Source organism: Durio zibethinus, chromosome 1 (genome assembly GCF_047325235.1).
Source record: "Durio zibethinus cultivar Kanyao isolate XHJ-2024 chromosome 1, ASM4732523v1, whole genome shotgun sequence".
In the NCBI taxonomy this organism is placed as follows: Eukaryota; Viridiplantae; Streptophyta; class Magnoliopsida; order Malvales; family Malvaceae; genus Durio; species Durio zibethinus.
Genome location: NC_143162.1, coordinates 31041273 through 31065076, shown reverse-complemented (window position 1 = coordinate 31065076; position 23804 = coordinate 31041273). Strand labels below are relative to the sequence as shown.

Genomic DNA, 23804 nt, shown 5'->3' with positions numbered 1-23804 from the left:
AGGTAATATTTTATAAATATATATTAATATATATTTATAAAATATATTAATTTTAATTAATCTAAAATAATAATTTATATTATTTAATAAAAAATTCATTTCCTAAATATATAAAAATACATATATGTAGGATATGGGAATGAAACTGGTACTAAATTACTCATTCTCATCTTTTTATCCAATAAAAATTTAAAATTATATTCATTTTCATCTCATTTTTATAATGTAATATCAAACTTCATCCCTATCCAGATAAAAAATCAAATTTTTCATTAGATATGCATAAAATTGACATCTTTAATAGTATATACAAAGTGAGATTTTGGTTAAGAAATGAAAAATAATTGTTTTTACTGTGTAACTAAGGTAATATTTTCAAGAAATATAATATATATATATATATTTTTGGCTCATTATGAAAATGTTGTCCAAACTTGATTGTATATGTATTTTGTAGTTAAGAAAATTAATTATGTGAAGGATAGAAGTGAAATTTCAAATGTTATGTACATTTACGTCAAGCTTTGTTCGTGATTTTTTGTGTTGTGCCAATCAAATCCGTTTTGATTTTCAGGTGCAATAATAGCCTTTAATTGGGATTTTTTTTTTGTTTGAATGCTTTTAATGGGATTACGTTTGCATATCCATCTCTTTCGTTTTTGCATAAAATTTATCATTAAAAAAAAAAGTCATTTGGATGATGTGAATTTGATGAATCTCACCCATATTAGATATAAATGAATATGACACAAACATTTCTTTCATCCCACCAGCCTCATGCACTCCAAATCTACTTCTCAATCTCATACCCAATTTAATTTTTCATCTTCTAAAATTATGGATCCAGTCATAAAATGACGTCTAACGCGATAAAACTCCCTTTTTATCGTACATTTAAATGAAGCATAAAAATAATTAATTCATGCATGGTCCCATGAGTAAGCAAAATTATAAATTAAGGCCCTATTCAGCAAGACAAGGCAATGCCGTGGGAGACCTTCCCATTTCACCCAAATTTCAGTTGGAATCATATCATCAGGTGTCCTCTGGGATCAGGGCAGATTTAGCTCTCAATTACAATTTCAGTATGGTCAGAAAACCCCATTGTACTATCAAATGAAGTCTAAGTAGATTAAATGTCCTCAATAATTTAATTAATTTGTTATGAAAGATTTTAATTTTTGATTTGTCTTAAAAATAATGTAACCTATAAGGACTCTCATTTACATTTTCACCCCTTCGAACCTCAATTTGAGCAATTTGCAAAGGCAATTTGTATTTGATTTGCTATAGGCGTATAGATTTTATAGATTATTAGTAAATTATATGATATTATTTTATCAATTCTTAAAATAAATATAAAAAAATTAAATTTTTTAAAAAAATTTATTTATCAATAAATTTAGTATCATCTAATTCATCTCATTGACAAAATGATATTATCTAATTTACTATATAGATTTTACATATTATCAATAAATCATATGATATTATTTCATCAATTCTTAAAATAAATATACAAAAAATTAATTTTTTAAAAAAAATTTATTTATCAATAAATTTCGTATCATCTAATTCATCTCATTAACGAAATGATATTATCTAATTTATTGTCAATATATAAAATTTATATACTGATAAAATATATATAAATTTATTGACATATATAATTCAATAATACTCTTTTTTTTTATAATAAATATAAAATTATCATTATTAGTTAAGGATTTGAGCTCACATTTATTTCATGATAAACTTTAAAAAGTTGGGTATCCTAATACTTCTTTTCGTTTATGATAAATATTGTTAGAATTATCTCTCTCTATATATATGACAATTTTATTTTTTTTAACAATTGAAGTTCAAAGTTTGATATCCTAACATGCCTTCCTCCTTAGATTTTTAATTTGTGAGATTACAATTTTTTTCTTTAAAAATGAGGTTTTAGTTGATTATCTTTCCTCAAACTATAATTAAGGAGATAAACTTATAAAAAATTAAAGCAATTTTAAATAAGAATTTGATACATCATGCTTAAATGCTTATCAACGTCATCACGATGGCCAAATTATTGATTAGCCGAAGGGGCAATCAAAGAGTATAGATGCCACTTTTTTTTTTCATTTTCTAAATGCATAATAATTTAAAATGTAAAATTTTTATTTTATTTTACCAACAATAATTTTAAATATGACATAAAAATATAAAAAATATATAAAAATAATATAATTTAAAATTTTAATATAAATTATATATAAATAATAAATTTTACAAATTAAAAAAATATATTTTATTTAATTGACATAAATTATAATATAATAATTTTTATATTATATATATTTAATAAAATATAAATACATAAATGATCAAATCAATGTATTATAAAAAAATAAAGATGATATTAAAAAATAAATAAATTCTCAATAGCTAATGCTAAGTCGTGTCACACCAGAAACTAAAAACAAACCAAGACAATAATGAAAGACCAACTTTTGCAAATTGACGAAATTATCCAAATTTTTTTGTAAAGACTACCCACTCTAAAATCCTTAAACAGACTTTTCAAAACGTTAATCATTCTTTAAACATCCATATTAATATAAAATAAATTAAATTAAATTGGTGTAATATTTTTTTTAATATAAAGGATAAAAAAGAAAAGGAAAAAAAAAATCAGCATCAAAGGAGTGTGTCAATCTGTCTCATGGAAAACCGCTACCCAATGTGGTGGGCCCAAGAACTGCTGTGTTTCGACGCCTTAATCAACCAAACTCTTGAATCACTATTTTTTTTTCTTTCCTGACATCCATATTCTCCCACGTGACTAATTCCCTGTCCTTATCACCACGTGATCTAATTCTCTCTTTCCTCTCTTTTTTTCTTGCCTTCTTCTCCTCTCATCTCTTTAAAAAACTTACTCTCCATTTCTCTCTCTGTCAATTCCTTTCTTTTTCTCTCTCTCCAAACATGAATTCTCTAAATTCATATGTTTTATTTTTAATCTTAATCTTTATAACCTTTTTTGCTGATGATTTTCTTGTTTTTGTTAACTCTATAACTGCTTCTTCGTCTTCGTCTGATAATGAATACTCCACTTTTTTCGACACCATAAATTCCATCAACCCAAAGGCTTCTTTAAACCCTGGTAAGAACCAAACACCGTCGTCTGCGTCACGTGGTTCTTCCAGCTGCGAGGTATGGGACGTGAGCTGCTCCGAGGCGGTGTTGGGTCTGGCCCGGAAGCCGGAGAACGTAGAGTGGATTAGAGGGTTGAGGCGTAAGATACATGAGAACCCCGAGCTAGCTTTTGAAGAGTATGAAACGAGTAAGCTGGTTCGAGCCGAGTTGGATCGGATGGAGATTGAATATAGGTACCCTTTGGCGAAAACGGGTATTCGGGCTTGGATTGGAACCGGTGGCCCGCCCTTTGTTGCCATACGAGCTGACATGGATGCTCTCCCTATTCAGGTATAGTTTTTTTTTTTCTTTTTTTTAATTAAATATGTATACAAATACGTATATTTATAGCTATATACGTGTCTATATATATGCACACGTATGTAAATATGCCTGCATATACTTTTCATATACTTCAAAAAGTATATGCACATGCTTTATATGTACATATGTTAAGGTACTAGGTAGTTGGTAATTTTGTAGGTAAGAAGAAAAGGGGTAGGTGGTTCATGAACATTGGATTTCATTTGTTGACAATCTTTTGGATTTTGGAAGTTCGGAAATGTTGAGGTTTGATTTTATGTTACAAAGTTGTTGTCAACTACTTTTCCAGGGTAATTTAAAGGAGTGGAACTGAACCATGAAATGATTTGAAATCAAGATGAGAATATTAGGGTTTGTATTGAGAAAAGAAAATTTAAGATATTCTTTTTTGTCGTTGATTTGGAGAATTTTGTATCAGACAGATGAAATTATTGTTGTAAGGTCAATGCATTTGATGTCATGGATAAAATAATAATGCAGAATATTATAAAAAAGTGTACTTTCATTTAAGCAAGACAAATAATAGAATGTTCAATTTTCGAGATCAAAGTTGTCCTTACATAAAAATAAAAGACTTTAGAATAAATTCGGCACTATACATATGGAATTTTCGACTATTGGGACGAAGATTAAATTAAATTTCTATCATATCTTAATGAAAGTTACTTTACTTTATGAGTTTGCATATAATATCATGGCATGGTTTATTGTTTTTTTTTTTTCACTTATGGTGGGGTAATTTATTTTAGGAAGCTGTAGAATGGGAGCATAAAAGCAAAGTGCCAGGAAAAATGCATGCTTGTGGGCACGATGCGCATGTGGCAATGCTCGTTGGTGCTGCCAAAATATTGAAGAATCGAGAACACCTTTTGAAGGTTTGCTTTTTTGTTTTTTTTAACTCTACACCTTCTCTAAAATTACCCCTAGTCTCATCTACCTTGTTTTATGTCCAAATTCAATTCTTAATAGTAAAATCATTTCATGGCATGGACGCACCCTTGTTTCATTTTAAATTCCCCCTTATGCAATTGATGCATCATTCCATTGTAAATCTTGTTGGCATAGCCAAGAAATTTAGTGTTTGTTGGTGGGAAATGGGAATGCCGCTTTTTACGAGGGCATTTATTTTGAGTGGACAACATTGCTTCACAGAAAATGAAAGGATTACTGGCTTCCTAGCTACCCCTCCTGGGCCAAGTGAGCTATAAATAGCTGTGATAGTCTTCTGTTTTGCTGTACTCGGAATGAATTCTGACACACCTTAATTTGTCCTCTACTTTAGCTGTCAGCCATGTCTTCCTCATTGCTATTTCGCTGATTCACATTTTTCTTCTTTTCGCTTCCGTCTGTCATGACTTCTAATTGTTTCTACATTTTTATGCCCATCATTTGAAAAATCAAGCATATGATTTTTCACATCCAGTCGGAAAAGAAATTTATCCCTTTTCTGATAACATGTCAAGGTCCCCCATTGCTAGATTTGGATCCAATTCTTATTCAGCCTGTTCATCTACTTTTATTAAAGGGTGTTAAATTTTGAGAATGCCCCCCACATTTTCTTTTACCCAAGACAAAGACATGGATGATAAGCAACTGAGAACCTTGAATCGCTGGTTTCTGTAGATGTTTAATTGTGGAACTGCTAATCTAATACTAAATGTTTTGCAAAATATTTCTGCTTAAGATTTCCATTTTGTCAGTTCATTTCACTTAATACAAATCTAAACCTTGATACAAACCTTTCAATTTATCACATTGTATGGGCATCATTAATTTACAAAAGTTAATGGGATAGGCTTTCAGATTCCTTGTTGAGTTTAGATGTGACCTCTAATCTGTTTCGTTCATCAGTCATATCAGATTATATTATATTAACGCATCATGGGTTGTCATTTACTTGGTTTGAGTTTGATGTATATATGCGGACAAGCAAGGATTTGTGTTATTTTTAAATTTTGTTTCCTCTTTATATGTTTTAATTGTTTAGATCTAGCACAGTTATCCACAGTGCAATTTTTCTTTTTTATTTTTCTAGGGAAAATTAATGACCCTTTTAGTTCATCTTTTTGGAACACTTAGGCCACTAGGCTAATGCATTTTTCTTCCATCTCTAACTTGTGAACCTTTAGAGGTTAAGAAAAGGCAAAATTGTTCCCCAAAAGGCAAAAAGATGAAGTGCTATAAAACATTTGTTGCTTAATTAGTGTAACTAATCTTTGGTATGGTGCTTAGGCATTTAATATAATTGCATGAGCATTTGACCCTAGCTAGGAATATTGTGAAATTGCATTAATTAATTTGTCTTGTTTGGATACCCTTGGGTGGGTTAACAAGAATCTTTTGCTTAAAGAAATGAAAAGCCTAGTTTACTTTGCCTTCTACCTGTAGCTTTATTTATTGGAAGAATCTAAAACAAAAAAGTACGGTTGAAGAAGAATAATTTACTCCACACATTTTCTTGCATAGTAAAAAGAATTTTCTTGAATTTTATTTGATATATAAAATTATTTTTAAGAGATAATATTTGATTGATTTATATTTTAAAATTTATAATTTATAATTTTTTTTTAATTTTTAAACATTGACCTCCTTTATACAAAAAAAATTCCTTCAACCATGGTTAACTTCTTAAAAAAGAAGGTCTTGATTATGATATAGTCCAAAGTGAACAAAATTGGTTGGAATTCAAATTTTGTAGGCCCTTGACAGTGAAATAAACCTAATTTGATTGTTAAATAATGTTGAAGCTTGTCCTCACTCCTTATTTATAAAAAAAAAATATTTACTGTTTTCTGATTCTTCTATCAAAGCACATGTGATCAGAACAAAATTGCACATTATAAAACTGAAATTAATAATATATTTGAAAATTTAACTATTATATAGATGAATATTACTCGTATACAAAAACGAATTAAAGTAAAGGGTTAAATAATATATGTACGTACGCATTTCCCAAGGACAATTTGTTTGATCTAGAGATGGTTTAGGAATGAGACAAAGTAGGAATAATTTATTTATTTTAAGCCGTTGGAAATCACCATAAAAAATATCTGCTGCTGACTGCAATTTTTTTGTTTTTAATTTTATTTTGTCTTTAGGGTGACCCTTCATGTTTATTTAGGCATGCTTGCTCTTTATTTTTACGTTTTTTTTTTAACACGAGTCGTGCTTGCTATCTACTAGAATTCTTTCCAACACCCTATTTCTAATTTTTTACGGAAACTCACCCTAGGCTATATTGCATTCAGTTCTGATGATGTCAATATTTATTTAAATTAATTCATATAATTATTTTAAAAATAATATTTAAAAAATTAAAAATTCAAATCTACATGTAATATTCTCTCTATTTTTGTCAGCTTTTTGTACCAAAAAATTTTTAAGGACTGCCCAGTGTGTATTACCCTTAAAGCAAGAACATATGTGTGATTTTGCAATTAGCATGTTACCCTGACGGATTAAATCCTTTGGTTGTCACAGGGAACTGTTATACTGCTCTTTCAGCCAGCTGAGGAAGCAGGAAATGGTGCTAAGCGGATGATTGGAGATGACGCATTGGAGAACGTAGAGGCCATTTTTGCAGTCCATGTATCTCATGAACACCCCACGGCTATTATTGGCTCAAGGCCTGGTCCTCTGCTTGCCGGTTGTGGCTTCTTTAGAGCTGTTATCAGTGGAAGAAAAGGCCTTGCAGGGAACCCACACCACTCAGTTGACCCTATCTTGGCAGCTTCAGCTGCTGTAATTAGCTTACAGGGAATTGTTTCTCGCGAATCAAATCCATTGGACTCCCAGGTTTGTGTTTGTTTTGTAAATTTCGCCACCCATATTTATCTTTCAACATTTTGATATCTCTTGATCTTTTTTTACAGTATTTCTAAGTCTCGAGTTTCATCTTACAATGCAGGTTGTGTCTGTCACCTCGTTCAATGGCGGTAATAATCTTGATATGATCCCTGAGACGGTGGTAATTGGAGGTACCTTCAGGGCCTTCTCCAATGCCAGCTTTTACAACCTTCTGCAAAGAATTGAAGAGGTCTGTACTCTGTCATGCTTATCACTTTAGATTCTAATCCTAATCCAAGCCTGCTTTTCCCCTTCTAACATACTTTGACAAGGGACACAGGTGATCGTGGAGCAGGCCAGTGTTTTCAGATGTTCGGCAACAGTCGACTTCTTCGAAAAGGAATCAACAATCTATCCTCCAACCGTGAATGATGACCGTATGTATGAGCATGTGAAGAAGGTGGCTACTGATTTGCTAGGACCACCAAGTTTCAGGGTGGTCCCTCCAATGATGGGTGCCGAAGACTTCTCTTTTTATTCAGAGGTGGTTCCGGCAGCTTTCTTCTACATTGGCGTAAGGAACGAGACCTTGGGATCTATACACACAGGTCACTCGCCATATTTTATGATCGATGAAGATGTTCTTCCCATTGGTGCAGCAGTTCATGCCACAATTGCAGAAAGATACCTCGTCGAGCATGGTTAAAAAGAGTAGGCTATCTCTGGTTTATCCACCCCTAAACTGGGATATCGTAACTCAACTGGGCACAGATTATTTGGAGTGATGTGCTCTTGTAATTTTTGCCCTGTTAGGGTGTGGAAAGGGTAAAGATTTTCCCCTTTTTTCAATGTAAAGAATTGGGCAGGGGAAGCTCCTCTGCTCTTAGATTGTAGTTGTTGTTACAATATACTGTCTCAAGTAATAGCACTCTGCATTCAATTTCTCTGTCGAGAGCATTAAGTTGCAATAACGAGGCCCTATACACCCAATTTTGAATGACAACAGTTGAACATTGTTTCACAATTATGAAAATCAAACATTCTATAACAACTCACTCTCATTCTAACGTCTCGCACTCTCAAATAGAAGATTTAATACCTCAAGCTTTTATGGACAATCAGCCAAAGCCCAATAAAAAAAACCAAACCAAGCTCACCTCTTCTCACCACATAAACATCTAGCAGCTTGTAGAGCAAAATATGTAAGGATGATGTCAGCACCAGCCCGACGGAGGCACATCAAGGATTCCATCATAACCCTTTCTTCATCAATCATTTTGAGAACGCCACCAGCCTTGATCATCGAGTATTCCCCAGAAACCTAGATAATATAAAAATAAAAATATTTTTTATTATATCTTTTATATGTAAAAATATTAACTCAAATGTGTTAAAGTGATCAACATAAATACTGTTATAAAAATAATAAATTTATCATTTCAAATGTTTAATTTAATTTTTATTAATTTTAATTTTTTGAGACTCATAATAATATTAATTAAATTTTCATTATTTTAGGATTCCTAATAAAACACAACTACTGTGATTAAAATTAAAAGACAAGAAACAAATAACAATAACCAAAAAAATAAAAAGGAACATTGCTCTTTTCATGGTACTTTTTTTACACTATCAATCGTAGAAACTTAGATCCAAATAAAAATATACTATTAATCTTGGAGAATTAAGAATATAAAGAAGCATATTGTATAACATTAGTAAACGGTTTGAACACCACATCTCAAATTCATGTGCTGATAATATTGTTTCTTGATAATTAAATAACATTATCTGACAAACATTATTTTTTATAGAATTTAAGTAATAATTTTGTACTAACTACCTCTAATTGCACCTCACCAAAATTAAGTTGATACTAATTAGTGGGCCATTAAACAATCTTTTTTTTTTTTTTTTCACATTATGCTCGTATACATAAATCCTTGTGCATAAACCAAGTACATTTAATTTCTTTTTGTTCTTCGTTTTTATTTATTCGTTGGGATGCTACCTAAATAAACCCTTAATTTTTAAAAAGTTAAAAATAAACTTTTTGATTTTTTATTACATGAATATAAGATTATGAACTTTTATTTCATTGTAATTATATCCATTAAATCTTGAAAATGTGTAAATAAAATCTAATTATTAGAATTATTAAAAAAAATTCTCTCAAGTAAACATTTTCTATAGATTACAATAGTCAATGCGAAGATTTTAATTATAGAATATTTCGTAATATCAATATTGTAATTATAATATAATCATTTCGGGCTTTAAACTACTTCTAGGTTAGTTTGCTTTTTAAATTAATTTGAATGGAGTAAGTTAGTTCATTGTTATAATAACACGGATTACATATGTTATCTTTTCAATTAAATTAAAATGTAAAATGAGAAACGAATTTATGTTATATTCAATTTGAGGTTGAAATGTTTAAAATTTTTCAAAATTGAGTTGATTCGAGTTCGATTTTTCAAATTTCAATTTATATATTCACATGTGACATTAGTGCCAGAAAACTAATAAAAATAAAAAATTGATAGAGAACAGGAAACTGAAAGTAAGCATTTTAGGGGAAAACAGAAAAAGAAAGTACATTTCCAGAACAAATTTGTGTTTGACCAAGTCTGCTAGAAATTTATACTTTGATGCATTATAAAAATTTTCCATTTAGAAAGGAAAATAAGAATGTCAAGAAAAATGTCAAGGCAGATAAGAGCTGGCCACCTTTTGTTTTCTTTTCCTATTCATTTTCCCAATAGCTAAGTTTTGAAATGCAAATCATAAGTCTCATTCCTTGCAATGCAACATAGAGGCAAACATGTAGATGTGTGTCTCTGTATGTATGACTAAAAGCAGGCCATCTTTTCATTTCTTTTCCTATTCATTTTCATCGTAGCTAAGTTTTGAAATGCAATAAGTCCCATTCCTTGCAGTACAACATATAGGCAAACATGTAGATATGTGTCACTGTATATATAACTAGAAGCAGGCCACCTTTTCTTTTCTTTTCCTATTCATTTTCCCCATAGCTAAGTTATGAAATGCAAATCACAAATCCCATTCCTTGCAATGCTGCATATAGGCAAACATGTAGATATGTGTCTGTGTATATTTAATTAGAAGAAGGGAACCATCTTAAAGAACATCCACCACAACCACACACCATATTCGAAGCAAATTGTGGAAAATTTAATTGCTAATAAAGACATAATCTTGAGTACATTGTACAAGAATGGTTGGTTCATTTTACTGTTTTTCCCCTTTTTTACTTTTCTCATGCCATTTTCTCTTTCTTCATCCTGCATCCTATGAAGTGTAAACTACACACATTCCCTATGAGCATGAATCAGGCACTGTAGTTAAAAACCAATTCCTCTGATCTTGTAAAGGAAAAAAGAAAAAATTTATAGAAATTCCGCAAGCCAAGGACCTGGTGCAGGAGTTGTTGAAAGCGCTATTGGCTATATGAATGTTTCCCAATGTTTACTTTTGACTTTTGATGATTATGGAGAAATCATATCAAAGAAAAGGTTCTAAGTCATGAATGAAAACAATGACAGGAATATTAGTTAATGCAGCACACCCGTGAAAAGTTGAAGAGAATACCTGGTATGCAGCAATAGGCAAAGGAGAATGATCTCCGAGAAGTCTTATGATATCCAAATAAGGAAGACCAGGTTTCACCTGTGATACAATTAGAAGACTTTTCCGCATGAAAGGAGTTTTGCCTTTAGGCAGAAGAGCTCAAAGGTCTAAAAAGAGCCATACTCACCAAAAGAATATCAGCTCCTTCAGCCTCAACTAATGCCTCTCTGTAGTTTGCTGGGTTCATCTGATACCTGTTGTTTAACAACCGAGATTAACAATCAAATGTGAGCAACGAAGAATTCCCATGACAAGACACAAATACCATACAGGTAAATGAATTCATACGTTTTTTTATCTCCAAAACGTGGATTTGAGTCCAATGCTTCTCGGAACGGACCATAAAATGAACTCGCATATCAGTTATGCCAGAAAAAAATGTAAGAAACAATGACAATATATTTCTTCCAGGTGACCAAAAATAACTGAGAATAATTTCTGCCAACATATTCCATTTTTTTGAAATGTTCAAAGGTCACAGAATAAGACAGCCCATAATGTCTTATGTAATCAGGTAACAGCATGAAAAGGAGTATTGTCTTTGAGCATCCTGACCGAATGACATCACTCTATTTGCCCTCACAGCATTTTTTTTGTTTGGTGGTGGGGGAAGAAAAAAGATAGTAAAACCTCTGCAGTGGTTTAATAAAATCATGGGTCTGTTACCATACTTCAGTGAAACTTGCTTTTGGAAACTGGTAGAGCTACAAACAGACATCTATAGGAATGCGAGGGGGAAGATACAAAGTCAAATTACTTCGCAGTATAGGACATAATAGAAACATGGTGAAAGCCTTCAGCATCAAGGGCAGCACGAATAGCTCCAACACGTCCACCCATCATATCACTGGGACTAACAACATCAGCTCCAGCTCGGGCCTTTTGAAAATACACAACCAAAAGAATCAACACATAGCCAACCAAGTCAAAGCTAGCAGAAAAGGAATAGGAAATAAAGTGCAAGAGAGTAGAGACCTCCAATATCCATGCAAATGATTAGCAAACTCCCATGTATTTCATTGACTAGCCATTTAGAGCAGTAATAGCAAAATTTTGCTTGCTTTAAGCATTTGAAACATTATTTACTCAAACATAAAGTATTGATAAAAAGTTAAAGTTATGGTTGTATTAAGACTCATGGGCAGAGGGGGAGAGCAGAAAATCACAAAGGCAAACAAGATCACTGAAAAATTTTGCATGAGAAATCAATGGCCACAACAATCGTACAACAAGGGCAGTAAGTCATCACATGCCATTGCTGCATGTAGAACTCTGATAAATACATTAGCTTTCCGCCAAAGCGTAAAAGTTCTAACAGTTACCTGGGACACAGCTTTCTTACACAACTGATGCACTGTCTCATCATTCATTATGACTCCTACAAGGTAAAAGAAACAGAATAGCATTTAATACGTCTATGCACATATCTATGTAGAACTTACTAACCTTACCTGAACACGTTTTATTTTGACCAAGGAGGGAATTTTTCAACAACCAAAACTAGATGCTTACGCAGCATTTTTAGTAAAAACAAGTATCATTCTAAGTTAACTTGTATTGCAACATAGCAAACCAAAAAGCAGCTCAGTAAGATGAACACATCTCTTCTGTACTATGCTTATATCTTCAACTGAATCCTCTATTAATGAATTAGGTTTTCGGATCTGTCTTTGAATAACATGTTTTAAATAAGATACTCCATTTCTGGAAACCAAAAGTATATGAAATATATCCATCTTACCATCTTCTCTGACGATACCATCATGCCCATCTGAGGAATATGGATCTAGAGCAACATCAGTATAGATAACCTAACAAACCAATAAGTGATCATGTTTCAACACATAAAGCACCTTAATCTGGCTGTTCCATCACTCTAAACGATATACAAATCAGAGGATGAACTACATTGACTTACAAGGTCAGGGTACTTGTCCTTAAGCAGCTGTATTGTTCGAGGCACTAAACCATTGTCATCATAGGCTTCATCCCCTGTGGGAGACTAATGTACAAAAAACCAATTAAATCACATCAAAATAAGAAACAAAAAAGGATTCCAGTGGGAGAATCAAAACCTTCAGAGCATCTGGAACTTTGGGGAAGAGCACAATACTATTAACACCAATATCCCGGGCATTCGTTACCTGCATCAGATAATGCATACTTCAAAACAAAACAGTTGACTTATAAATAAGTATGCAAAATGCTAGTATATCTTTACAACTTCAAAAATCAATAGAACATTTATTATCATACAGTTACACGAAATACACGTCATTAAAACAAGATAATATAGTACTTGAGCACCAATATTGAGGAACAAATGCAAAATATTTTGTGAAAAAGGACACATAATTGGAAAGAGCTTTAACAACCTCTTTAACAAGTCCATGTCTCCATCCAAGCCTATAACATCCTGGCATAGCTGCAATGGGTGTGTCCTCCTGGCCTGCAGGTTTAGGGAACTGTATCAAATTAAATGTAAGCATATACTGAAGGTAAGAAGGAAAAAAAAAGTATCACAAAAGTCACAGAAAAGAAATGTGCAACAATATAGTATTCATGTTAGGATTTGAGGGTGCTTATCACGATCTTTGATATAATTGCTCCTCTTTGAAAATTTAACTTAATAGCTCCACATTTTCACCAAAACCGAAAACAGACTAATAACCATAGAATACCAACCTTCATGAATAAAAAGTGGATATACAAAGTTTGCAGGAGATATACTCGTTTCCTGTAAGGAAGCTCTCAATGCAGGGGACTTGCGGTTACGACGAGGACGTCTGCTAAGTTACTAATACAAACAAACTACAAATGAGAAAAGAAGAAAGGAAAGTTCCAAATACATACTAAAACAATCACCATTCAATAGACCAAACATTTGCTGATGGCATTCCAAAACTCCTCAAACACAATCAAATTAATTATGAGTTCATATCACATTACCCCTATTCGCATATAAATATAATTAACCAAGCACTATACAGAGGGAAGAAGATAATCGCATAATCATTTAATTTTTAAAAAATCACAAGAGGTTGAATCACGGGAGTCCCAACTGGAGCAGCTGGCTTAGGGGGCACTGAAGGAGCTTCAGGCACATTCCCAGCTACAACAGCAGCCTCGCATTCTTCAATTCTCATTTCAATCTTTTTTACATGTCCATCATGCCTTTCACTGGCCCTTAACACGAAATGGCGCTGAGCACGTCCAGAGATTGTATTTTTACCAGAATTGAACCTTAAACTAGAGACTGGTCTAACATCAACATAGTTTTAAGTATCAAAACCTTTAAGTGAAGGGACCATACAGGGAGCATTTATAATAGCGGAAGCCATAACATTAAATTCTCACGATCTCTACAATCATAAAGATAAAATTCTAATAAAAATAACAGCACAAATCATGTAAAAAGGTTGTGAATTCTTAAAAGAGTTGAAAGCCTTTTTTATAACTTTTATTCTAATTATTCCGATAGTAATCAGCAGCACATGGAAGTTGCCAAATTAAAACCATGAAATGCGTATACAAAAACCTCATAACTAAAAATATAACGTTGCAATCAAACCTCGTTTGGTTGCTAAGAAAATTAAGTATGAAAATTCTTACGTTATCGGATGGAAATAGAGAGAGAGCCGATAAGAAATAAGAACAGAAATTGAAGGAGAGAGTTTATATTGTGATTTGTCTTTGTCTTTCTCTAACAACTAATAAAAAGACAAAGCCCAGCAACAAACAAATCACTATATTGAATTTTTCACTAACTTCCATTCTCGGCCCTCACATGCTTTCTTACAAGGCATGGGCTGTTTTGGCTAGAAAATCCACAATCTTTAATTTCTTGGGCCAATAATGTGAGGCAATAGGCCCTTTCAATGAAAAACATGCTACCCCGCTTTGCTTGGGGAAAGGTTAGTTTAATTATTAAAATCATAGCAATAATCACAGTTAGTTTGATTGTGAGAAACATTAGAAATTTAAGCAAAGGTAGGATTGTTTTAGAAATCGATTTGTTTTGTAGATTCAATGGTTTCAAAAGGGATGGAAGAATAAAGTTAGTAGTCCATCAGGCAACCGGTCAACCATATGAAGCTTTTTGGGCTACCTTTGGGATCCTGATAGGACTCTGATTTGAGTAATTTCCGAAGCCCAATTACATTCTAAATTTGGACTCTACAAAAACTTTACCTTGAGATCAGTTCAAGCCCAATGCATCTCCTGTAAACAAATGTCCTTTCCCCTTTCAAAATTTCACTTCATGCTTCCTTTTATTACAGGAATTATTAATGATGAATTTCTAATCATTCCCTCATCTTTTCACATTAAAACACAAAAGGCAAAATGTGATCACATGTCCCATCATAAACTGTCTGGTGTATCTTAGTAAAACAGTTTCTCATCCTGGACAACTGTTTCGACAATGGAAAATAACCCCCCACCCCCCCCCTCCCAAAAAAAAAAAAAAAAAAAGAGAAAGAAGATAAAAAGGAGTATGAACTTCAGCCAAAATATTGGACTTTTTGCCATCCAATTTTCTTTTATTAGTGATTTTATGAAGTAGTCAAGGCTCTTCTACCAACTCATAGCATGAAATGAAAGAGAGGATCTCAATTCCATGTGACTTGATTTTGTCCTTTTGGGGGTCCATTATCAAAGCAAAAAGATTTTCTTCAATAACTCTTGTGGATTTTCACGCATGAAATTTTTGGTAATCAATGACGATCATGGATCGCTTAGTGAAAGCAACTTGTAGTGGAAGAAATTCCCAATTTTTAAGTAAAGGGTGTTTTTCTTTTGCTTTTGTTTTTCCACTTTAATTTTTGCACTTCACTTTTTTGGATTTTGTTAATTTCATTATCACGTGAGACATAAATTAATTATTCCATATATGTTCGTTTTGTACATTTATGATATGATCCCATTCACTAAATCTTTCATGATATGGTCCTATCAACACTTCTTTTTCCGTTTATTATGGATAATCAAACTGTTCGACATTATAAAAATATTAGTTAGAATTAATTGATTATCAAAGAAGTAAAATAGATTAGAATATAAGATGTTGCAATGCTCCAACAGTAAAAAAAAAATATGATCATATATGTTAGAACCCTTTTCCTTTTTGACCATCGATATAAAATTTTTTATACGGAATTGTAGTTAGGTAATATGAAAAAAAGTTATAAATATTATAATTTAAATAATTTGTCAATTTTTTTAAATGATTAAATAAATCAATTGATTTAAATCTAAAACTGAAAGAAACTTTGAAAACTTCAAATGCAAGATGGTAATAATAAAATATAAAGAAGCAGTTTAAGAGTGAAAAATATATTATTTCTTTTCACTATACGACCTAAGACTTAAAGGATATTTGCCAATGTTGGAAGTTTGAAGTTGCTAGGCTTAACTTTGCCAAGGTAGAGACAAATTTTTGGAGTAAGTTGGTGATGGATTTAATGCTTTGATACTTGAAAAAAAAAAAAAATCATCTCAATTCATTCCCAAACTTTATGTTAGCTCTTTAATTGGTCTTCCACCATGTCTTATCTGACCTTTTCTCACTCGGTTATTTTGGCTTTGATAACCTGTAGTAGATTCAATTTCAACCGAAAATCATGGATGAATTCCTGTTTGCTTACATAATCTGTATGGCCCCTTCAGCCTCTCTTTCTTCTATCCTTTTGTTTTCTCGAATTAACTTGGTGTTGAGAAAATATTATAATTTGATTTTATAATCCTCACCTGAGTTCATACGTTTGGCATGAAAAATTTTCAACCATAACAATATTTTTATTGAAGAAGAAGAATTTGAATTTGACTCTTTCAAGTAAAAATATTTATAAAAATATCACCGAACCAAATACTCATAAAGCTTGATTAATCAGCTATTCAAATTAAAATTGCATCTAAGTATTTAAATGCAATTTTGACGAATAGATGTTTAACCAAGTTCTTTATTAGCATTGTCATTTATTTATTATTTTTTTATATAAATAATGTTATAATTTAAAATAGGGAAAATGGGTTTGCAGGACATCCCTTTATAGTTTCCCTAACATGCTAGCATTCTATGACTGAAGGGAATGAATCCTCTCCTCACTAATCTAGCCTACCTTTTTTTTTTTTTTTTTAATTTCTATTTTTCATCAATAATCTAAAGAAACCATTAATATGAGTCCTCATTTTATTTATCTCTCTTTTAATAAAATTACTTAGCTTAGCAAAAAAAATATGAGTCTTCATTATGGTTCCAACATCAAAGTTTCATTTTAATAAACACTACTAAAATAAATAAAAAAATTCACTTACTATTCTTTTTATTACAATCGTGTAATTATTCAATTATAATAAAAAAATTATGTAAAAATTTACTTACAAAATTTGAAATTATAATTAATTAATTATAATGTAATAATTGTAAATAATATACTCTAAAAAGGGAGGAAAAAGAAGCATATCCAATTGCTAATATCAGGATTATTTAAAACATATGAATGATATAATAAATTTTGTTAGTCAAATTTATTGTTTTTATGAAAATTCGTTCCTTTTAAATGGTTATAAAAACAAAAAAAAAAAACAAAAACATATTTTCTCTTCTTTTTTTTTTTAACTAAAAATTGTTATTTCTTTTACTTATACCGAAATAACATAATATAAATTTAACAAATTAAAATGATAAAAGTAATCATATCAAAATTAATCGAACAAAAAATATATCATGTTCATTACTCACTCCGACCCATTTGTTTCCCCATCTATTGAAATTACATGAGTCATATGGTTCAATTTAAAATAAATCTATAGAAAAAATAATAACTTTTTTTTATAAATAAAATTATGAATAGTTTATATTTGATGTATTATTAATATATAAATTTTATATATAATCAGTAAATTAAATAATATTACTTTATTAAAAAATTTTAATTTTATATGTTTATTTCAAGAGTTTATAAAATTTTATATTTAATCATTATTGATGTGACATTTTATAAATTATTGATAATATATAAAATTCATACATTAACATTATATCATATATAAAATCAATTATAAAAAAATTAAAAAAAAAAAAAAAAAACCTTCAGCACATTGGCCAATAAGGGGAATTACCCAAAGGCTGATGTGAAACTAATTTAGGGGGACTCCACGGGTCTTTAATTTGAAAGCGGGACCATGTCCTAAACTTGTGGCTTGTCATCAACAATAAAATCTTCGATGATCATGCCGTAACTAAATACTAATTAAAGCATTAAGTGGATTCTGATTTTATATGCAAGCAAGGGGGCCCATCATCCAAACCATTCCCATGAGCTTTTTGTAACGTTAATTCTTGCAATTCTCGCGCATAATATTTTGATTAATGACTTGGAAAAACATTGTCAATGGCCTCTTCTCTGTTTTTTATTTCCTTTTTCTTTTATTATTTAGGTTTTGTTGACGCATTTTAACAGCCTATATTCTATACGATATTATTTATAATAATATTTTTACATTAAATATAATATTTTTAATATTAACAATTTATGCATCATTTGTAAAATTTTTAATTTTATAAAATAGATTAAAATATTATCTTATATCATTTTATTTATTATATAAATTTATTAATTTTTAAAAATATACTTTATTGTGATTTGTGAGTATCATCTAATTTTACAAGTTAATACCGCATTGTATTGGATAATTGTTCTAATTAGTGCTTTAGGTGAAACCTAATATTACATTATATTAATGTATTTGGTATATAAGATTATGATAATATGATAAGATGATATTATGATTAGTATTAGATTAAATAATATTATATCATCTTTGATTTGATATATGTAATAATTAAGATATAATAATTTATTTATTAGTTAAAATTATTTTTTTCAAAGTTTATATAATTTAAATTATTAATATAATTTTTAAAAGTATAATAAAACATAAAATTTTAATTTTATAGATTAAAAATAATTTTAAAATTAAATCATCTTATGCCAAGAAAATAATTAATTATTTTTATAATTTTATTTTTTAAAATATAAATTAAATATAATATAAAATAATTATCATCTTATTTTATCTATAATTTTATTCATCAAATATGACTTATACATAACAATATTAAATATGGGTTTCGAGTACTCGATAAGAAAACCATTTAATGGTATATATCCCATCTCAACATTCCATATGCATGCATGATTTTGAAAAGGCTGTTGTTAGCTGGCTAGGGAGCAGCAATAATATCATAATTTTTCTTTGCAATCTCTTTGTTTAATTAATTTCTTTTTCCTAGATGAATGAGGGGTTCAAAAAGAAACAACAAACAGCAGACAAAATCTGATAAAAAAGATCTCGTAACAATTGATCAGAACAGGGAAAAAGATATTTAAATTAACTCTTGAAAGCTCATTGAATTGACTTTCGGTGATACAGACTTTAAATCTTTTAGATATCTATCACTAAAAGATGCAGGCTATCACAATTTTGCTTTAAACAAAGACGTGAAATCTTGTGTTTTCTTTTGGTAAAAAACTCTTGAAAACCCTTTTAAAAAAACAAAATGAAGTCAAGAATGGGAGAATTTGAATTTAAAAGCCTCCATTGAAGAGCATAGCTGTGGTTGGAGGATTGGAGCAGTATCTTAACCAGATATTGCTTGCTTTGAAAAGTAATAAACATTATCTCCTTCAAAAGAGCATTGAAGCACTGATAAGTGCAACTAGAATAATACGTTAAAAAAGAGTTAACTTAATTGGTTCAGTTATTATTTTTAAGAGTTGAAATTTTATGAATCTTTTATTAAGTCTGAGATTCGATTTTCAATATTTATAGATTTTTATTTTTTAATTTTTTTCAAACTTCCATTTTCTTTATAAAAAACAATGCTAAAAAGAATCATAATTTGAAAGTGAAAATCGGGGTAATGATTTTATAAACTGAAGTAACAGAATTGCCACGAAATCTTGATTAAATAGATATTTAATTATTCAAATTCCAAATTAAAAGATTAATGTAAAACTAGAAGGTCAAAGGTTTTTTCCTTTATATAAACAAAGAAATTTAAGCTTAATTTTTTTTTATATTTGAATTATGAAAGTTATTTTTAATTAAATAACCTAATTAATAGTAGATAACAAAATTGAACTAAATGTGTAAAAAAAGTAAGCATTTTATCTATAATCATTCTAGTATAATTAACCAATCACATTTTAAAAATGTGTGGGTTTATAAAAAAAATTTTAAAACCCACACTTATAAGTGATGGACCTTGTATAATTATTTATTATGATTAGATAATTGTAATATTATAATAAAAAATTTATAGGTGATATACTTTCATCACAAATAATCGTAACTAATTGTCAATAATTATGTGGTTTATTGATAAAGTATTGAAAATTTAATTTTAATGATATAAGTTTAATTTTTGATATAAACTTTTATAAAAGAAAATTATATTTATCCAAATATTTATATTTATCAATTCTAAAAAACAATTATCTTAAGTTCAAAATTTCTTGCTGATATTTTGTTTGTTGCTGATATGTTAAAGAACTATAAAAATAAATCATCATGATATTTATTACATGAAAAGTAATGAGAAAGTTTATCAAACAAAAAGTTGTAATTTGAGATTATCTTAAAGTTTTTTAATAAGTAAATTATAATTTAGACCATGAAAAAGTTTGATATATTTATTGTACTCTGAGAATCCTCAATCAAGTCCTTTTATTGACCAATAAAGTAAGCTATGACAATGTTTTGGACCAAACTTTATAAATTAAAAAAAAAAAAAGGAAAGATCTGTTTGGACCAACCCATTAGAAATTTCTTCCCTCTCTTTGTAAAAGCAACAGCATCTGTCCATGGGACCCCAAAAAACCTAGATTTAGTGAAATTTGGTCTGATTTCTTGGTGGATTTGCATAAGTAATTAAGGTAATATATCAGTTAAGAACAGTCTTAATTTTTAGTGAAATGGGACCCAATATGTTTGCTTCTTTGGTTGTCAAATTTAAAGTAACATGAAAATAGAAATACTATAGCTTTGATTAGCATCTACCTGCAAAACTAATAAACGTAACAAATCGAAAAATAAAGATGCCCAACAAACATGATTTAATTGGGATTTGCTTTTGGATAAAAGAAAAGGATCATACAAAGATTTTGAGCTGATTTTTTTTTCTTGAATTGCTTGATATAGTACTGTGTATAAGAGCTTGTCTGCACGTTTTCTTCGAAACTAATTAAAATGTCAAGATGGTGCACCACACTTTGTTTATGATTGTAACCAACTGATGAGCCATAAGTACTAACTTTCTTTTTTCTGTTCAATCGAGAAAATTCTACTTAAAACGAGCATGCTCATTTTCTTTTCGTTGCTTTGTCTTAATAATAAAAAAGAAGTCTTAAAATCATGAAAAAGAAGTGATATAGTATAGCTAGGACAAGAAGCTAAACTGATTATCATCATTTTATCGTAGAACCAGCTAAAGAATTTTAATATAACTTTTGTCAAGCTTTTGGAAAATAAAGCTGTGTATTTTAATTGAAGGAATGGATATTTGAACTCAATCGTTCCTTAAATGAAAAGTATATATGTTCATTATTTAGTCAAATACTCAAATGTTATTTTATTGGTATCATTGAAGTGATAATAGATGATAATTTAAAGCTAAAATGTAAAAAAAAAAAAAAAAAAGATAAAAAGAAAACTTCTTGAATTTTATCATTTTATTTAGATAAATTTCTATACCTTTATTGCACTCAAATAAGCCTTTTATAATTTGACTTATATCCAAACAAACCCTCATTTCAAACTATGCAATTTTTTTTCTAGTTCTCTTTAATAGTATAAAAATCAACTCTTTATATGAGTAAAGGTTTTTTTTCAAACATTTGTGATCGTCAGATGTCTTATATGCATTATGCATTATTTTAAAGGTTTATTTAAATATAAGTTTAAAATTAAAGATTTATTTGGATATAAATTAAAAATTCAAGACTTATTTAAGCACAAGTTAAAAATAAAGTACTTATTTAAATGCAATAAAAATATAAAAATTTATCGAAATAAAATAATAAAGTTTAAGGACTCTTTTATTATTTTAACCATAATTTAACTAGAGTGCAAGATTGGGTTTTAAATATTTTTTGGTAATATGGTCAAGGGTTCGTAACTTTTGCTTGGATGTAATTTTTTTTTTTTTTATATAAGCCATCGTCACGATGCATTTTAAGATTTTACTCTTAAAATACTCTTTACAAAAAATCAAACTTAATTTACAAAAACAAAATCTTATTCGTATAAACTAAGACTTATGACAAAACTCCTCTCTTTATGCAGTGTATTAACCCTGGAATCAGTAGGATGAAACTTAATTGAAATTAGAGATAACTAGCTAGCTAGTAGCCTTGGCTTGCCTACCTCATCATCCAATATATATTATATATGTTTAAAGTTAACATGTTATACATCATGTATTCATCGGAATGACTGAAGATTTTTTTTTTTTCTGAGTGTTGCAATAGCATGGGCATGCATGTTCAAGTTGCTGCCAAATTGCACTTCCTCCATGTGCTGCTGCTTGCTTGTGCTAGTACAGTGTATTATGTACCCCAAACCAAATCGAAATCTGTTTTTTTCTCCCATCACCTAAAAACACACGTACAAAAAAAAAAAAATCAAACAAAATAGTAAATATGGCAATCAAATTTTCCAAGAGAAAAAGAGAAATCATTGTGCATGAATCACGATGGTGCTTTGATGAGATGGTTCATGCACTACCACACCATTTTACCCCACAAGTCCATGCAACACGTGGCAGACAATCAATGAGATCCACACTCAGGTATAAACAAATTTTCCAATAATTTTTTATTTCAAAAATAATAAAAAGAAAAGCTTTTTTACCATGAACACCCTCGATGGGGACAGATTCGAAAAATGGGGAGATTTTAGAGCGGTGGCAAATTGTGGGTCTATTAGAAAGATCACATTTTGAAAAAGGCCCCACACCAAAGATTTCATACTAATGCAAGTATTTGCTCTGTGGGACCCCCTTTTATTCTTTAGCCTATGTACATTCTTTTTTTCCTTTGCATGGGTTTTGAATTGTGTGGTCCCTATTTTTTTTTTTTTTTTTATTGTTTTTTTTTTCTGCCATTTACTGTGCTCAAATTTCTAATTATTATGTTTCCCTTGTTGTTGTTTATGCAAAAATAAGAGGGTCTTTTCCTATCCCTAGCTACTCTTCTTATTTTGATTTCAAAATTGACTAGGAACTTTTTTGTTAATCTTTTTTATGGATTGTTTTGCTTTGAATGATTTTAGTTAGGGAAAAACTTAATTAAAATTCTTAAGATAAAATTCTCAAGTTTTATTTAATGATCAAAGAAAAATTAATTTTGAAAATAGTTCTTATAAATTGATAGATTTAGAGAAAAGATCACTAAAATGTAAAATAATATTAAAAAATTATTTGATATATTAATAGTATAATTTTTTAATTTTACAAATAAAATTAAAATGGTGATACATATGTCACTTTTTTTTAAATTATTTTTTATTTTTTAAAATATAAACTAACGAATATGTTTTATCATTTTAACATTATTTATCAAGTTAAAAAACTTTAATGTAGTATATTTGATAATTTTTCTATTAAAAATACTATTTATACTCAAAATTTAATCAATAATTATTGAAAACGAAAAATCTGTCATAATTTTTATAAAAATATCAAAATATATATTTTTTCAAACTTTTGTATACTTAATCTATGTTAGAAAACTTTTCAATTTATTAATTTAAATTTAAATTTAGTTTGTATTTGATGGAGGGATGAAGTTGCACAAAAA

The 23804-nt window shown here is 29.6% G+C and overlaps 2 protein-coding genes across 2 annotated transcripts; one reads left to right on the top strand and one right to left on the bottom strand.

The window, feature by feature from the left end:
• The first annotated feature begins 2823 nt into the window (after window positions 1-2823).
• LOC111312289 (IAA-amino acid hydrolase ILR1-like 6) lies at window positions 2824-8234 on the top strand. Its single transcript, XM_022912432.2, has 5 exons — window positions 2824-3468; window positions 4251-4376; window positions 6985-7299; window positions 7412-7540; window positions 7631-8234. The coding sequence occupies exons 1-5, from the start codon at window positions 2968-2970 to the stop codon at window positions 7994-7996; spliced, it is 1437 nt and encodes a 478-aa protein (XP_022768167.1). The 5' UTR covers window positions 2824-2967; the 3' UTR covers window positions 7997-8234.
• Window positions 8235-8252: 18 nt separating this feature from the next.
• Window positions 8253-13738, bottom strand: LOC111312291 (delta-aminolevulinic acid dehydratase, chloroplastic). The gene is made up of 11 exons (XM_089764815.1): window positions 13627-13738; window positions 13317-13390; window positions 13017-13085; window positions 12860-12943; window positions 12683-12752; window positions 12264-12319; window positions 11699-11820; window positions 11230-11301; window positions 11069-11135; window positions 10903-10980; window positions 8253-8611 (listed from the first exon to the last, which is right to left on the bottom strand). The coding sequence occupies exons 2-11, from the start codon at window positions 13362-13364 to the stop codon at window positions 8444-8446; spliced, it is 834 nt and encodes a 277-aa protein (XP_089620941.1). The 5' UTR covers window positions 13365-13390; window positions 13627-13738; the 3' UTR covers window positions 8253-8443.
• Window positions 13739-23804: the final 10066 nt, after the last annotated feature.

Bases quoted from the DNA above. Each gene is read 5' to 3' on its own strand.
- LOC111312289 (XM_022912432.2), top strand. From the start codon at position 2,968: ATGAATTCTCTAAATTCATATGTTTTATTTTTAATCTTAATCTTTATA. The intron at 3,469-4,250 runs GTATAGTTTTTT...AATTTATTTTAG, and splicing joins TGGATGCTCTCCCTATTCAG to GAAGCTGTAGAATGGGAGCA. The intron at 7,541-7,630 runs GTCTGTACTCTG...CAAGGGACACAG, and splicing joins TTCTGCAAAGAATTGAAGAG to GTGATCGTGGAGCAGGCCAG.
- LOC111312291 (XM_089764815.1), bottom strand. From the start codon at position 13,364: ATGCCAGGATGTTATAGGCTTGGATGGAGACATGGACTTGTTAAAGAG. The intron at 13,086-13,316 runs GTTGTTAAAGCT...TATCTGATGCAG, and splicing joins GACATGGACTTGTTAAAGAG to GTAACGAATGCCCGGGATAT. The intron at 8,612-10,902 runs GTATTCTCTTCA...TATATTATCTAG, and splicing joins TGCCTATTGCTGCATACCAG to GTTTCTGGGGAATACTCGAT.